This window comes from Lissotriton helveticus, chromosome 8 (genome assembly GCF_964261635.1).
Source record: "Lissotriton helveticus chromosome 8, aLisHel1.1, whole genome shotgun sequence".
NCBI lineage: Eukaryota > Metazoa > Chordata > Amphibia > Caudata > Salamandridae > Lissotriton > Lissotriton helveticus.
This window is the reverse complement of record NC_136069.1, coordinates 918,129,677-918,146,143: the sequence shown is the minus strand read 5'-3', so window position 1 is coordinate 918,146,143 and position 16,467 is coordinate 918,129,677. Positions and strand designations below refer to the sequence as shown.

Below are 16,467 nucleotides of genomic sequence, written 5' to 3'. Positions count from 1 at the left end.
ACACATGATAGCTGGATAGCTGCATTCCTCTGGCAAACGCTCGGGATGGTAACACTGCTTTTTATGTTGCCTAAAACTAAATTGGTTAGTGTGTCAAGTTTACTGATGAATGTCTTACCAAGATCTAGGACTGGTGATGCCCCAAGTTCCCTCTCCGTTTTGTTTAAGAACTTCGGGAAGCGTGGTGCCACGGGTGGTAGCATGTACTATTTGGAAAAACACAGTCACACCTTTGAAAATGTGCCGGTTGATGGCTGAACATCCTATGCCTGGGATTTCCAAGCTTTGGTCAATTCTAGCCAATCAAGGTCCCTCCCCTGAGGGTACGGGGGAAGAGCGGGCCAGCGGTTCCACAGAGAGACCCCCAGGGACGCCCAATTGAACCCTTCTAACACTTGTTCTTCGTTGCTGTGCTGCCCGAGACCTACCCACTGAGAGCCTCATATTCACTGCATACTTGGTCATCTTTTACCGCGGAGCGCGGGACTGCCGGGACTTCAGTCCCCAGAAGGCAGCGCACTCTTGCGGGATTACCGGCGAGGTCACTCACACTGAGGAGGATAAAACAACTCCGGGGCCCGGGTGAAGGGCGGGCCCGTCACAGCCCGGAGGAGGCCGGGCTGGGCCCCGTCTCTTAGATTTTTTAGGACAAAAACTGTAAGTGAACTATAGTGTGACTTTTAAAAAAAAATGTATTTGCTGAAACTTCGGGACCCTGAATTTGATTTAGTTGTGGTATATGTGCCTGGTTTTATTATTTAAGGAGATAGGGAAAAGGAAGCTGAATAAATCGATTTTGGGGAAGCCTACTCTAAAGCTGAAGTCAGATAATATGACGCTAATAAAATAAAATAACCGGGGCGGTGGGAGCAATCGAAAGCAAATATCCAGTGTTGAAAATGCCCTGATAAAGGATAAGGAGGCCTTAAAATTGGTGGAGTGTAGCAGGGTCTCAAGCCTCTTAGGGGAATTGTCTCCTGATCTGCATGGCTCTCCAAAAATACCTACGGACTCAAGAAATGGCTGTATTCTTATAGGTGGAGATGAGATTTCGTCAGATGATCCCGATGTGTTGGCCCTCTCACCACCCAAGATAGTCAGTACTAAAACAAAGAAAATTCCCCCTATAAGTCTTCCACCCCTGGTGCATGTACCCATGGCACCGTCAAAAAATGACGCTTCTGCACAAATTCTAGAGTCGAGGAAGACAGTTACAGGGGTTACTAAAGCAAGGAAAAGGTTAAACCAGGTAAAAAACAACAGCACTTGTAAAAGTAAACATAAAGGGCAAGGAAATAATATTGTCTCTGAAATTGAGTGCCTTTTTTCCGATTTAACTTCCATCATAAAGGCTCTCATTGAACCAACAGAGAATAGGTTGAGCAAGATAGAGGCAAGTCAAAACACCATTATGAACAAATTAAGTGAATTAGCTTCTGGATTTCCTAAGTTGGTTGGAATGGAGGGTGTTGAGAAAATTATCAAGAAGACTATCTGTACCTCGATTCAGGGAGGAAGTGATCACAGCAATGTATTACAATCTGTAAGGGAGGGTATTTCATCAAGGTGTAGAGGGCCTATTAATCAAGAAGGTCTGAGGGGAGTAGGAAGTATTGATAAAGAAGATAAGGGGATGTTGTCCACCAATAAATCCTATTCAGACCAGAGGCGTGTAGGACCGACTTTCCATAGGGCCCCCCCAGAACTCATCACCTTAAATCTCCCACCTGCTGCGGCCCTCTATACCATTGTCCTAGCAAACGTCCCGTCGATAAACGAGCATGATAAAGAATCATGGGCCATCCTGCGGAATCAGATCATTCATCATCTGGGCATTAAGAGTCGCCTAACGAATGAGATGTTTGAGGCATTTAAGATGGTGAGAGGGGTCTCATGGGTGGGCATGGATAGAAAGGTCTTAATGGGGAATTGCATAGTCTTAACCCTGGGCTCACCATCATTGGTTTGCAAAATTCTGAACCGCTCTGGGTCAAATGTGTTGAGTAAGGATGAAATAAATGTCCTCCCCTTAGGTTTTTCTTATCGTCCACGTATGACTGGGAGGCGAGATCAGTATTTGGGTAATCCCCATCATGCAAATAATCAGACCTACAACGTAGCTGTAAAAAACAGGTTCGAAGTGTTACAGCATCTAGAGGTTGTAGATTGACATCATGGCAATGACTACGATATGGGTAGCCATGAGTCAAAAAGGAATATGTTAAACAAGCAGTGTAAAAATAGTGCCCTACCAGAACGTCAGAGTGGGGTTGCTGTTTTCTGTGTACAGAAGACAGTACCCTCTAAACATCTGGCTTATAAAAACCACTAAGACACCCATAGGAATAATGATCTTTTGTCAACTGTAAATGTAACCAATATTCCGGTTAAATCAAACTTTAATGGAACAGGGGCTTCTTTTGACCCGACCGTCTTAGATATAGTCTTTGTTGATAGTCCTTTACAGGAGGAGACAACGAGGGTCTATGTAGGTAAAGAATGTGACATGGTCACTCGCTCTGTACTTACTCCCGGGACTGTCAAGATTCTATCTTCGAACATTTGCGGCCTTGAGTCAAAAGCTCCAAAAGGTGTGTGGGGCGATTTTATTCGGAATTATGATATAATATGTCCGCAAGAGACATGGTTATTATCCGAGCAACATCTGGACGGATATAAAACATTCCATGTCCCTGCTTTACGGTCAACTCATGGGAGACATAAAGGGGGAATATGTGTTTATATATCAAACATGCTGATAGTCCAGAACATTAAAATGTAAAAAAGTACCCCCTACCACTGTTCCCTCTAACGTTCGCGCGTGCGCTGCCGCGCACCTATAGCTTCTGGAGTGCGCACCTTAAAATACAAAGCACGCACAGGCAACTGAGGACCATAGCGCCGCCGCTTGTAAAATGCGTGCAGCGCAAAAATGGTTGGACTGAGTGCCTTTGTTAAAGTAATCATGTTAATCGCTGCGCCCACCATGCGTTGCAATTAACACGATTACTTTAACAAAGGCACTCAACTGCCATGCAGCCGTGCCCTATCAACAAATGAAAGGCAGCAAGTCTACAAGCATGACGTGTGCCTCACACATGTCGTGCTTGTAGACTTGCTGCCTTTCATTTGTTAATAGAGAAGTGCTGGTAATTGCTAGGGATACCTTCCTGACCTGCCAGTGTCTTCACGTGTAACCAGGTCATCAATAAATGCAGAAATTCTTATTTTAACTCGATCATCCTCTGTCTGCCTGCCTCCGCCATCGGCAGAGCTGCGGCGGCGTACGGCACCAGCGCGCCACATGCAGTTCACCGTGAGTACAACTGCGCCCCCAAAGCAGGTGGTGGGGGAGTAGTGTTAGGAGTTAATGTATTCTGCTCCTTTCATGTAATACATAGAGCTGATGCCCATAATGCACATAGACAACAGTGCTATCTCTTCCTCTCAAGATAGAGCTCCTGCCCCCTCAGCCACAGGCAGAGCATTTGCCCACTCAGCCACAGGCAGAGTTTCTGCACCCTCAGCCACAGGCAGAGCCCGTGCCCCGCTGAGCCGAAAGCAGAGCTCCACCCCCTCAAACACAGGCAAAGCTCCCGCCACTCCAGCCACAGGCAGAGCTCCTGCCCCATCAGCCATAGGCAGAGCTCCTTCCCCCTCAGCCACAGGCAGAGCTTCTGCCCCCTCAGCCAGAGCTCCCCCCTCAGCCACAGGCAGAGCTCCCGCCCCTCAGCCTCCTTTCCTGTTTATTTCAACCACAGGCAGAGCTCCTCTGAAGTTCCCTTCCTCTCTGGGCGGGTAACTTATGCTGTGGGTTTGAAAGGCAGCAGCGTGGCAGGCCTGGACTCTGCAGGCCTATCACAGGTCCAGCCGAAGGGAGTGTGGTCAGCGATCTTAACAGGGTCAGCTGGGAGGAAAGAGGAAGGACGGGGCCGCAGCTGGGGAGAGACAGTCTTTCACAATTTAGCTCTATTGAAGGAAATAACATGGAAAAAATGATTGCTTTCGCAGATTTTGGCTCAGAGAAGGGCAGAGTCCCATCTGAGGGATGTCAGAGTGGCAGCAAGGGTGGGAAGGTGCTGGTCACAGGAAGAGAGGAGCAAGCTGGGGAGCAAGGACGGAGGAAGGAGGGATGTCTGGGTAAGTGGGGTTTAAGGGAGAGGGAAAGAAGGATTGCAGCTTGAGGACAAATTGTGCATGTGAGCAGGGAGACAGAAGGGGAGGCAAGGAGTTAGAATAGTAAGTGAAGCGAGAAGGGCAGGAAAGAGGGTCATTTGGGAGAGAGGAATGAGAAATGAAGGAAGGGAGGTTTGAGGAAGAGATGGGTAGGTGAGGAACAAAGTTTGAGAAAGCAAGGAGTAAGTGAGGGAGATGGGGACAGAGGAAGAGGAAGGCAAGGAAGAGGGGCGAAAGGGAGAGAGAGACCAGGGGAGTGTGAGGAAGCTTTGTACGAGGAGGAAGAGTGAAGGAAATTTGGGGAAAGTGGACAGTAAGTGCGAGAGGCGAGGATGGAGACAGGGGCAGAGGAGAGCATGTTACAAGAGGGAGTGAATGAGGGAGGAGAGGTGCAAAGTAGCCTGGAGAGGTGAGGGAAGTTTGAGGAGAAGTTGCGTAAATTAGGAGGAGACGAGGAAAGATAAAGTAACAAATGTAAGAAAGGCAGGGAACGTAGTAAAGGCGGAACCTGCTAGAAGATAGGAGTGACTCAGAGAGAGCAGAAAAGGAGTAAAGCAGGAACAAACAAAAGAGCAGGGACAAGTAGGAGTAAGCAAGAGGCGGCAAACCAAAGAGGGAGAGGAGTATATGTGAGAGATGAGAGGGCGAACAAGCAGGTGAGATGAGAAAGGAGAAGATGGTATACGTGAAAGAGGGAACGGTAAACCAAGAGAAGGTTTGGGCAGAGTATGTGGTAGTGAAAGGAGGCAATGGAGAGCGAGGATGATGGAGAGAGGAGCGATATAAAGAGTGAGAGGTGGTTAGAGAGTGGGGAGAAGACAGAGTAAAATGAAGGCACATTGTATTTTTGGGTTGAGCCTGGGCAGTGCATGTCCTGCTCTGCAAGGCATGCTGTATTCGAGTATGGACTTGATGCTCCGCCCATATTTTTCATTGGCTTGTGTCATTGTCCTTTGTTTTTTTGTTTTTTTTTGTTCAAAAACCTTTATTTGAGCAAGCATAGAAAAATACAAGGATGGGCCTACAACCTCACGGGCTGGCCGCTAATAAAAAGGGGCGAAGCATGAATCAGAAATGTACTCCCGTGGTCAGGCACAAATCAAGTACCAAGCAGTACTCCCAACATATCACAAAGCAGCTTGAATTTTTATTTTATACAAAAAGAAAAACAAACACTAAAAAGGCGAATGCACAGTAATCAAGGTCAGCCCAAAGAACGGAGGGGATGGTCTACAAGCAGGAGAACATATCAAGAGCCCTGAGGCTCTAACAAAGTCGGGGGGGGGGGAGCAGCGGGGAGAATCGGAAATTCACAAAACAGTATGAAAAGGTTCCGGGAACGCTCGCCTAGGGAGATAGGACAACATCAGTAGTGCCTACAAGGGGAGGGGTACAGAGATCCCCACGATACTCATTCCACTGGCCCCAAATCCTCGTCCACGCCCTGGGTCTGCCCCTGGCCACATATACGGTCTTCTCACGAAACATGGACCAGTCCATGTTGTCCTCCCATTTCGAGACCTCAGGGGGCCTAGACGCGCCCCATAGTTGCGCAATGTCCCGTTTCGCAATCATGTAACCCAAGGTAGCCCATCTGGTCTGGGCTACAGAGTAGTCAGTGGGCTCCCACACATTCAACAGACACCGTCGTGGCCATTGTCCTTTGTTAATGCTGGCTTCTGATTCGTTAACAGGCTGTTAAACCCCTCGTAGTACCGCCTTGTCTTCATTCGTAACCTCCCATGAGGACTCGCCCTTTTACTTCACGGTATGTACTATTTAGTCAGTGAGCACTATTTTCTTTAATGAGTTTCTCCTACTCCAGGCACGACATGCTTTCCTGAAACATTTAGCTTGTCATGCCTGCTTTCACTTTACAAGCAGACTGCGACAATGGCGGCCGCTTCTTTGAAATTAAATAGGTATCTCATTTACAAGAGTTGGAGCTATTGGCATTGTAAATGACATGCCATTTATTTATGTTAATGATCAAAACAGATAAATAAAAGGCATTGCCATTGCAATGGCAATAGCTTAAACTCTCGCAAATGTGAGACCTATTGCATTGCAAATGCTTGTTTTTTAAGTTCTTGTTGCAGGTTTTATTACCATTGCTTATGAGGATGTCTGGTTCTTGTTTCCTTTGTGTCCTGGGCTGTGGACCTCGCCTCCTTCTCCTCAGAAGTAAAACTTGCAGTCCATTCATTTTTGGAAATAATTTGGTTTGCCTTTACTACTTTTTTTTTTCAAAGACCTTTATTTCACCAACACAATTTAACACAGCATGATGCCAACAACCTCACGGGCCGGCTGCGCTCGCTGTAAACCAAATTCAAAAGCAGTATCAATACACAGTCCAATTGCCGACACCCCGGAGGTCCGACGGCGTAATGTCTTAGTGTTTTGCGCACTCTTAGCATTGCGTGGTATAAACTAGTTCAAAGGCCCTCGAAGTTTTTCATATGCTCAACGTCCAACCAGAACCTGAATAAAGGGAGAGGCCATTACCTGTAGCGATCATGTAAAGCACAACCCTATAGTCGCAACATTTTTTTTTATTTTTGCAGGGGCATCTGCACATGAACCCAGTATCGACAAAGAGCTACACCGTTCATCAGTACAAACATGTGATAGTAGAATCATATCATGATAGAATAATGAAGTAAAGAAAAAACAGCACCAGATTGTCATGCATTGCCAGCAACCATCAGCGTAGGAGGTGGTAACCCTTCACAACCATACAACCTGCGCAATGGAGCCCTTTACGACACAGTGAATGCCTCGAATTTGTCCTTCCCAACAACCATGGTAGTTCACCAAACCTAGCATACAAGCATTGAAACAGACTCCCAGGCCGGGCATCCGGCAACCACATCCATTTATTCGTCAATTAACATACCTTTTCACACAGCAGAGACATGTACTAGCCGGAATCTGCACCGTAGAACCACTCTTCCTACCCGACCGAGGCACTGCCCACATCATCCCGGCTCTCATCGTCCGAAGAAGCCGCAGTGGCCAGTAAGTATCCTCTCAATGGTCCCCATATGTCCCTTGTTCTACTGCTCAATGGTTGTGTGTCAGCGTACACCATGTGCTGGTCCTGGCAATAAATCAGATCGTTCAACCAGTCCTTAAATTTTGGAGCCCGTCCCCTCCCCATCTGCATGCGACTCTGCGTTTTGCCAATAATAATGCAACATCCACAAACTTCCTCATTGATGTAGGCGTTTGCATAGTGTAGCCTAACAGCATGGTGAGTGGATCTTTATCAATCGGTTCATTTACCATCTTCTGGAGCGCCAAATGTACCTGAGACCAGTAGTCGAAAATACCTGGGCATTCCCACTCTAAATGCAAGAAGCCCGCCACGTCCGATCTGCAACGTTCGCATCTAGCATTATCCGACAACTGGAACTTCATCTGTCTCTCCGGTGTATAATACATCCTATGCAGAAATTTATAATGAATAATCTTTAGTCTACAGCTGGGCGAAACATTAGCAGTGAGGCCACAGCAATATGTCCATTGTGCTTCAGTTATTTCCCTGCCAAGATCTGCACTCCAGTGTTGAAGCGCCCTGCTCATCCTGCCCTCACATTGCCCCCGAATACTGCGGTAAAGGTGCGAAACCAGATGGCGCCCATCCGCAGACACAAGCAGAGTTTGTAGCGGTAGCACTACATCAGGTTCATCCGGGAATTGCGGCAGGACACTACGCAGTCCCTGTCGTAACCGAACGTAATAAAAGAGTTCTAATGGTGTGGGTGAATATCCATGAAAAAACTGATCACGCGTTTTAAGCTTACCGCCCAAGAACAAGTGCCCCCACGTATACAGCTTCAGTTTATGACATAGCGTGTGGAAACCTCCTTCCTGCAGTAGGGAGAGCCCAGGATGATACACTAGAGGCATGCTCGGCGCGTATAGGAACTCGATGGGTAGCATAGTAAGAATACGTTGCCATGCATCGACCGTGCACGTCACCGTAGTGGACGGCATCTCTATAGCACTGGTCGGGCCATAAATAATACCCCTTAGAGGAAGAGGTCGGGCTATCCAGTCCTCCACAGCCAATTGTAGCATGAAGGGTGTGGAAGCAAACCAATGATACGCATAGTGTGCCTGAGCACTCAAATAATATATCAGAAAATCAGGGACATCAAATCCCCCATCGATGTAAGGTTGGGTGATGACCGACCATGCTAACCTCAGCTGCTTGCCTCCCCAAAATAACCGCAATAATTCCGACCGCAACGTTTTAAAGAAGAAGGCACCCGGATAATATGGGATGTTTTGAAACAGGTACAGAAAACGGGGTAAGATCACCATCTTGATCAGTGAGGCCCTGCCAGCCATGGACAGCGGTAATGATATCCACCGTGTAACATTATCCGTAAGTTTAGAGATGGCAGTGCCATAATTCGGTCGTAACGTGACATCCTTTACAACAGAGACCTGAATACCGAGATATCGAAGATCCGAATCACACCACTCAAGCGGGTAATCCATAGAGAAGCGGGAGACGGCCGGAGTCAGGGGAAAAACTGTGACTTTCTCCAATTAATTTGTATGCCAGACAAGCGACCGAAGACCAAGAATTCTCGGAGCCGCGGGTTAAGATTAGCCTGTGGATCCACCACATACAACGTCAAGTCATCGGCATAGAGCGATACATCAATCTGTCGTTGGAAACACTTAAAGGCGCTCTGTTTGTGTAATTTCCGGATACGACAAGCCAGGAGCACAATCGCAATCGCGAAAAGCAACGGGGACAGCGGACACCCCTGCCTGGTGCCCCTGGATATCGATATTGAAGCCAAAAGCTCACCATTAATCAGAACCCTCGCCGCTGGATCGGTATAGAGGAGCCGTATCCAGGCAATCAATATTGTCGGGAACCCCATTCTGGTTAAAATTGCGAAGAGGTAACTCCATTCAACCGAATCAAACGCTTTCGTAGCATCAAGAAATATAGCAGCCACGGGTAAGTCTGGCGCTATCGTTTGAATCAGAGAAAAAAGGGTACGCAAGTTGTGGCTAGTGGACCTACCTGGGACGAACCCCGCCTGGTCAGGAAGCACAATCTTCGTCATAAGCAACAAAAGTCTGGTCGCGAGAACCTTTGCCAATATCTTAGCGTCACAGTTTATAAGGGAAAGCGGTCTATACGAATCGCACTCTGTGGGTTCTTTCCCTGGCTTCAAAAGAGATGTAATTACTACCTCCCTCATTGACCTGGGTAGGATCCCCACCTCCAAGGACTCTTAAAAGACCTCCTTCAGTACCGGGGCCATTATATCAATATAGCATTTATAAAATTCAGCCGGTAGGCCATCCAGCCCTGTCGCCTTACCATTATTGAGGGACATAATAGCATCTCGGATCTCATCGATTTCAAGCGGAGCGCCAAGAAACTGTCTATGGGTGTCACTGAGCCAGCATAACGCAACATCATCTAAAAATTCCCCATACCCGACTTCACCAGTATGCTGCGTAGAGTATAAACTTCCATAATGTGCTGTAAACCTGTCCAGTATGCCCTTCGTATCTCGGCACAGCCCACCTGGTGTGTGTAATTCCAGTATATGTGAGTTACCCCGTGGGTGTCTGGTGATTTCTGTCAGAGCCCGTCCCGGCCTTTCCCCTTCACAATAACTCCGTGCTCGCCAATATGGAATGGAATATGTTTTTGTAGAGCGCGATAGCTACCCGCAGGCGTCCTAGCGCTATTACTGAATACGGTTGGATGAGGCAGGACGAGGTTATTTGCTGAAGAAAAAGGTTTTTAATTTTTTACGGAATAGCAGGATGTTTGGTTCTGAGCGGATGGATAGTGGAAGGGAGTTCCAAAGCCTTGCCACATTTGTTGAGAACTTTCTACCTCCACTTCTTTCTCTTTTGTATCTGGGAATGATAACTTGGAAGGCAAGGGTCGACCTCAACTGCCCGTTGGGGTGGTATGGAGTGATCAGGGTATGATTAAGGATTGCCCCTTTCCTCCAGTAGGCACGGTGGGCGATGCACATGCTTTTAAAGTTGACTCTATCTTTTACTGGCAGCCAGTGAAGTGCTCTTAGTTCAGCTTTCACTGATTGCCGGCGGGGAATGCGCAGGAGGGTACGAGCAGCGCAGTTTTGAATAACCTGCAGTTTTTTCAGGGTGGATTCGGGGGTTCCTAGGTATAGGGCATTTCCGAAGTCAAGCCGGGAGAGGATGAGACCCTGGACCATGATCTGTCTGGCCTTGAAAGGAAGGAGTGGTAAAATCTTTCGTATGAGTCTGATAATGCTCATGCAGGTGGCTGCTAGTTTTGTTGCCTAGTGGCCGAAGGTTAGTGCACTGTCCAGCCAGATGCCCAGTCTCTTGATGGTATCCCTGGGAGGGGGGGCTGGGCCTAGTGCAGGGGGCCACAGAGAGTCGATGGATTTTTGGGGAGAGTTGCCCAGCACCATTAGCTCAGTTTTATCGCCCTTGAGCTTTAGGTAGGACTGGCTCATCCAGGTGCATACTGCTTCCATACAGCTTCTGAGTTCACTGGGGTAAGAGGAGGGATGAGTTAGAGTAACCACCAGTTGCGTGTCGTCGGCTTAGGACACGACTTGAATGCCGAAAGGGCGTATTATTTCTGCGAGGGGGAGCATGTACATTTTAAACAGTGTGGGGCTCAGGGACGAGCCCTGAGGAACCCCACAACTGAGAGGTTTGCTGGGTGAGATGGTATTGCCCTCGCAGACTCTGAAAGAGCGGTCAGAAAGAAAGTAGTGGAGCCAGGCTGCTGCAGTGGATGTTATTCCTAGCTCTGACATTCTGTGACGTAGGATGTCATGATTCACAGTGTCGAAGGCGGCACTGAGGTCCAATAAAATAATGGCCGCAGTGCCACCCTCATCTACAATCTTTCTAGCACCTTCTGTTACTGCTAATAGTGCAGTTTCAGTTCCGTGCATGGGGCGGAACCCCGTCTGTGAGGTGTCCAGGGAACTGTTTGCTTCCAGGAATTCAGTGAGGCATTGATTAACGTGCTTTTCCGCGATTTTAGTAATCCACGGTAGCAGAGAGATTGGGCGGTAGTTTCCCGGATTCATCTGATCTAGGTTTGGTTTCTTCAGGAGGGCCTTAACTGTAGCTTGTTTCCATTTAGGGGGGACGAGCCGTGTTGAGACAGAGTTATTGATCAGATTTTGGATAGTTGGGAGAATGGTAGGCGTAATTGTTTTTAGGAATATTTGCCTTTGAACTTGGCCTCCCTGGCCGCCTCCTCCTCGTATTGTGTGAGTCTAGCCCAGGTGTTGGCGTGTGTTGTAAAATGTGTCCCTTCACAGATCCCAGCATGTACAAACCGCAGAGCTATCTATTAAGGAACCTTCGCTAATTATACCCTGCAATGCATCCCTAGCATGTCTGTTATACTGATGACAGCCATCAGACCTATCTAGCCCCGGAACCATAGCGACATTAAAATCCCCACCCCAAATGATGTGCATCGAACCCGTGTCTAATATCTTACCCCACAAGTTCGTGAAAAATTCAGGTGTGTCAACGTTAGGTGCATTTTTATGAAACAACAACGGTCCCATGCATGGATTGATAAAACAACCAATAAATATAGACTAAATCAATTCTATATTTTAGAAGGACATGCCCAGCCGGACAGAGGTCATTCGGGTTTACTGAATAAACAGAATTCTCAAGATAAAACAAGAATACCTTCCACAAAACCCCTATGTGGTGCACAAGCCTGTGCCCAACACTCACGGGGTGATTACAGTTGGAGAGAACAGGAAAGGTTCAAGGCAAAACAAGCGTTTTCTGTTTACATATGCATTGTACAGAAAATATCAAGCTGCACCGTTACAGAAAATCAAACAATCAGATATTTGTATAGGGTGCATGAGCAAGTCGACGGCGTTTCGGTTCCACTAAGGAATCATAGGAACCATCGTCAGGACAAACAATTAATTTTGCCTTTTTCACTAGACCTCAATTTTGCCTAAAAAGAAAAAATAAGAAGAAAGTATACTTTATAAACAAAATACATATAAGGAAAAATTAAAGTGACTCTTTGTGCAACGTGCACATGCTCATTGGTCAAGTGGTGGGATCCTACTTTTACCAGGAGTGTAGAAGCGGTGACCTTTGTTTTTATTTTGAGGGCGTGCGTCAAAGAATGCTAAATAGTGTCTATGGGGCCATGGTAGTTGCACACGCAATTGAACGAAGTGCTAGTGAACTATTTCTATAGTAGGTGTGTACTTAGCGCTCGCCGATTTACGTGAGACCGGTCTCTAAGGGCAGTGGAAGAGCCGCTCTGCTTACCGAGGCAGCGCGTGTTTGGTCAAGGCAAAAGTCGATGCTCAGTATAGCCCGGACCGACAGCCCTGTATAAAGAAACAATCCGCATATTAAAACAAAAGTGCTAAAACCAGTCCGAGTAACAATTAACCGGGGCACGCCATGCATGTACGTTAGGTGCATAGCAATTCACTATAGTGACCATGTCAGTGCCAAGCCTGCCCCACAATACAACATATCTACCCTCCAGGTCAACCAGCTCCCCCAGCTTCGCAAACTGTACTGATTTTTTTATTAACACTGCCGTACCTCTGGCATACGCAGAGTACGACGAGAAGCTTCTCACAGTGGCCCATTTACAGGCAAATGTGTGGGTAGAGCGGGGGTTCAGATGCGTTTCTTGCCATAATGCAATTTGTACATGATGTCTGTCCAGATATGCCACCACATTCCTGCCTTTCCTGGCATCATTCAATCCCCGGATATTCCAGGATAAAATCGTGACCTTCGCAGTCCGCTCAGTACCCGCCATCACAGTGCCAATCTATACAATCTTCCTGTAAAATATTCTTGAGTGATCCCCTCTCCACACAAATCTGCACGTCTGTACTCTCATACCTCTGCCCAATAAACAGCGTACATACAGGAAAATGTGCAACAACAGTCTGATGAACTTCCCCAGCCAGCCTTCCCTGTAAGAAAAAAAAACCCTCCCCTCCAATCCCCAAGTGATTGACCTACCCCAAACAGATGCATATCTACGCCCATAATGCAAAGGAGCACCAGAATCAGTCTCCGCAAAAAAAACACCCAACTTGTAGTGCCCACCCCCCCCTCCCACCACTGCATCCCAATCATGCCAGTAGCCATTTATCACCACCCGCCCTCCCCCCTCCATATCAAAGGAACAATCCCCCCTGCTTGTCGAAATACTTCTCCCACATCCGTCCCCCCCAACTGTAGCCACATCCCAGAACCCCCCAAAGTCAGTGACCCTGAAAAGGGGTATACCCATCGGGGAAGCAGCACAGAGTACGCACAGCCACCTCCCTCCAAGCCTCACAGTCTGTAACACTCCGGGATGAGGCAACGGAGGGATGGTGGTCCCTGGAACATCTCACCTCTGGAGAAAGTTGATCACGTCCCGAATCAAACAGCTAGAACTCAACTGCTTTGGAGGGTCATCCGCCGGCCACCCTCACCACAAGGCGGCAAATGTACATGTGCTGCTCAGTGACAGCCAGCTTATTCGTCCTCGGCAGCATGGTGCAGGTGATCGTCGCCCTCTGCCTCTCGACCATGCCCCCCTTTCTGCTTCTTCTTCACTGCCTTTAAGTACTCCTCCACTTTCTGCGGATTAGTGAAAAACTGCTGTCTACCTTGGTGTGTCACCCGCAGTTTCACCGGATATAACAATGCGTAGTCTATTTGAGCTTCACACAGCTTTTTCTTAACACCAATGAACTTCCGTCGTTCCTCTTGTACCAGTGGAGTGAAATCCGGGTAGATAGAAAATGCGACTCCCTTGTAGGACAAGTTCTGACGTGTGCGAGCCGCCTGTAGTGCGACATCGCGGTTGCGGTAGTTCAGGAGCCTGGCTATGATGGGACGCGGCGGCAGTCCTGGCTTTGGAGCTGGGCCCAGAGATCTGTGCGCCCTTTCCACAATAAATTGTGTGGAGAACGCATCTTCGCCAACCGAGGCCTTGAGCAGGTTTTCGACATACAACTCCATCCTCCCCGTATCTGTCGATTCTGGCACGCCTGTAATGCGTATATTATTCCGTCTGCTGCGGGCTTCCAACTCCTCGTTTTTGGCCGCTATGACCCTTAGCAAGTTGTCCATCCGGGCCAATTGAGTAGTATGAGACGCTGGTAAGCGCGCTAGTCTTGTCTGCGTTAGATTACTGCAATGGCTTGTTAGCCAATGCCCAAATTAGGGTTATCAAGAAAATGCAGACAGTACAGAACGCAGCTGCCAGACTTCTCTCGGGAACTCCCAGATTCAAACCTATAGCCAACATTCTAAAAAGCTATCACTGGCTCCCCATCAGGAACAGAGTCAAATTTAAGACCTTGTGCATAGTCTATAAATCGTTGCACCAACAGGCTCCTCAATTTCTGAGAGATCACCTTACCCCATACAAGCCCTCCCGACCTCTCCGTTCAGCCAAACTGAACGACTTGGTGGTACCCCGCACTAAATTGGTCACTTGGGGAGACCGACGTTTTCTGGTTGCTGCCCCAAAATTATGGAATACACTCCCTCAGTCCATTAGATCTAGCCCAAACCTTCTGTCATTCAGAAAGCAACTGAAAACCTGGTTGTTCAACTTATAATTAACACGAAGCCCAGTATAGGAGAAGTCTGCAATCGTAATAGCGCCGAGACGCCTTCGGGCATTTGTTCACGCTTTATTAAATGTAAAAATAAATAAATAAATAGTGTCATCATTGTCCGAGATACGCTGCTCTGTTGCCGCGAGCCGTTCTTCGTGCTGGTCAACTTTGTGCACCAACGCATCCATTCTTGAGGACATCCTGTCTACTTTATCCACCACAGTGGCGAACCCCTGCCGCATCTCCTGCAGGATTTGTTGCATGTCTAGCTCAGCAGGAGGGGGGGGCTTTTGCTGGTAGCACCCGCTCCACTTACTCTGGGCCCCTCCGCTGTTGTGGGCAGCCCCTTTTTGGCAGAGTCAAAATTTATTTTAGATTGGCGGATGTCCTGGCGTACCATTCGTGACGCCGTCCTGCAGCGTGCACCCTCTTCCCAAGGCCGGCACACCTCGTACTCACACTCGCTTCTCGTAAGGACCTCTCAATTGCGTCAAGCACCGTCACACCTTTGCACAGTACACTGCAACTTGTAAATACAGGCCAATCTTCACCAATACCACACTGTAATGGTTGCCGATCCTGTAGGCGCAATGCGGAGATAGGATCTTCGGGGCCTCATACACTGATCACACCAACCCAGCCGCCAGTCTGTAGACCGTTGCACCCAGCACTCCCAACGCACGTCTGACTGTTCGCAGTGCCCACCACTGGTACCATATGCGGAGGGTCTCGGCAGTTTGCTGAACCAGATGAGCTACCCGGTCCCTTACGAGTGCGCCAGGTAGGCGCGAGTCTAGGGCTCCACAGTCCGGACAGAGCCCGCAGGTGCCAATCAATCGAGCCGTTTTCGCCTACGTGGTTTAATGCCCAGTACTCTAGTAGCCTCGGGGGTAATCACCGGAATGAGGCGCCCAGCAGCGCCGTGAGGAAGCCGCCACCGCAGTTACCACCACAAGCAGTCACCTCTGCCCCGCAGCAGCGTCGCACCCCATCTTCTCCTCCCCTCGATGTCCTCAGTAATTACCGGATTAGTCCGTGGTATGCCGCAGGTCACTCTCGCGCCGTCCCGCCGAGTATGTCACACTGGGCCGTGTGATCTCCGCAACCGCCGATGCAGGCTCATAGGGGGAGCTGGGCGCGGGGCCGCCCTGGGACTCTGTAGCTCAATCCCCGGCCGGGTCTTCCCTCCTCAAGTTACCGCAGGGAGCCCCGCTCAATATCTCGCTGGTCAGTACAGTCGAGGACCCGTCGATGGGGTGCTCCGCACCTCGTACGCAGCTCCAGAATCGCCTCCCCAGTCACAGCAGGGTCCAGCCGCCAGGGCCCACCTCCTTGTGGCGATCCCCGGGCTAACGTGACGCTTCCTGCCCGCCGCACGTCTCCCTGAAGGTCCGGCAGCAGCTCCGGGGTTAGGACTCAGGGCAGATATCTCAGGATCCACCGCACCATACAGCACCAAACTTGGATCGAGTCCGGGACAGAGTGTACTGCACCAAAAAATGCGGTTTCGGGACGCTCAACTCTCCAAAAAGGTAGGATTAGTGCAGGATATATGATCCAGGGAACGGGAGCCTCACCGTCAGGCGGCCATTCCGCGTGTGCGCCCTCTAGCGCCCCCCGGTTTGCCTTTACTACTTCACTGCATATTTCCAACTCC

General features: G+C 48.8%; 1 protein-coding gene across 1 annotated transcript in view; it reads left to right on the top strand.

The window, feature by feature from the left end:
- Positions 1–4,027: 4,027 nt before the first annotated feature.
- LOC144773001 (SH2 domain-containing protein 1A-like) overlaps positions 4,028–16,467 on the top strand; it is a 324,523-nt gene continuing 312,083 nt past the window's right edge. The window contains exon 1 of the mRNA XM_078657740.1: positions 4,028–4,140. Coding sequence (XP_078513866.1) covers positions 4,049–4,140 — 92 coding nt within the window. The 5' untranslated portion in view covers positions 4,028–4,048. The remainder of the gene's footprint in view (positions 4,141–16,467) is intronic.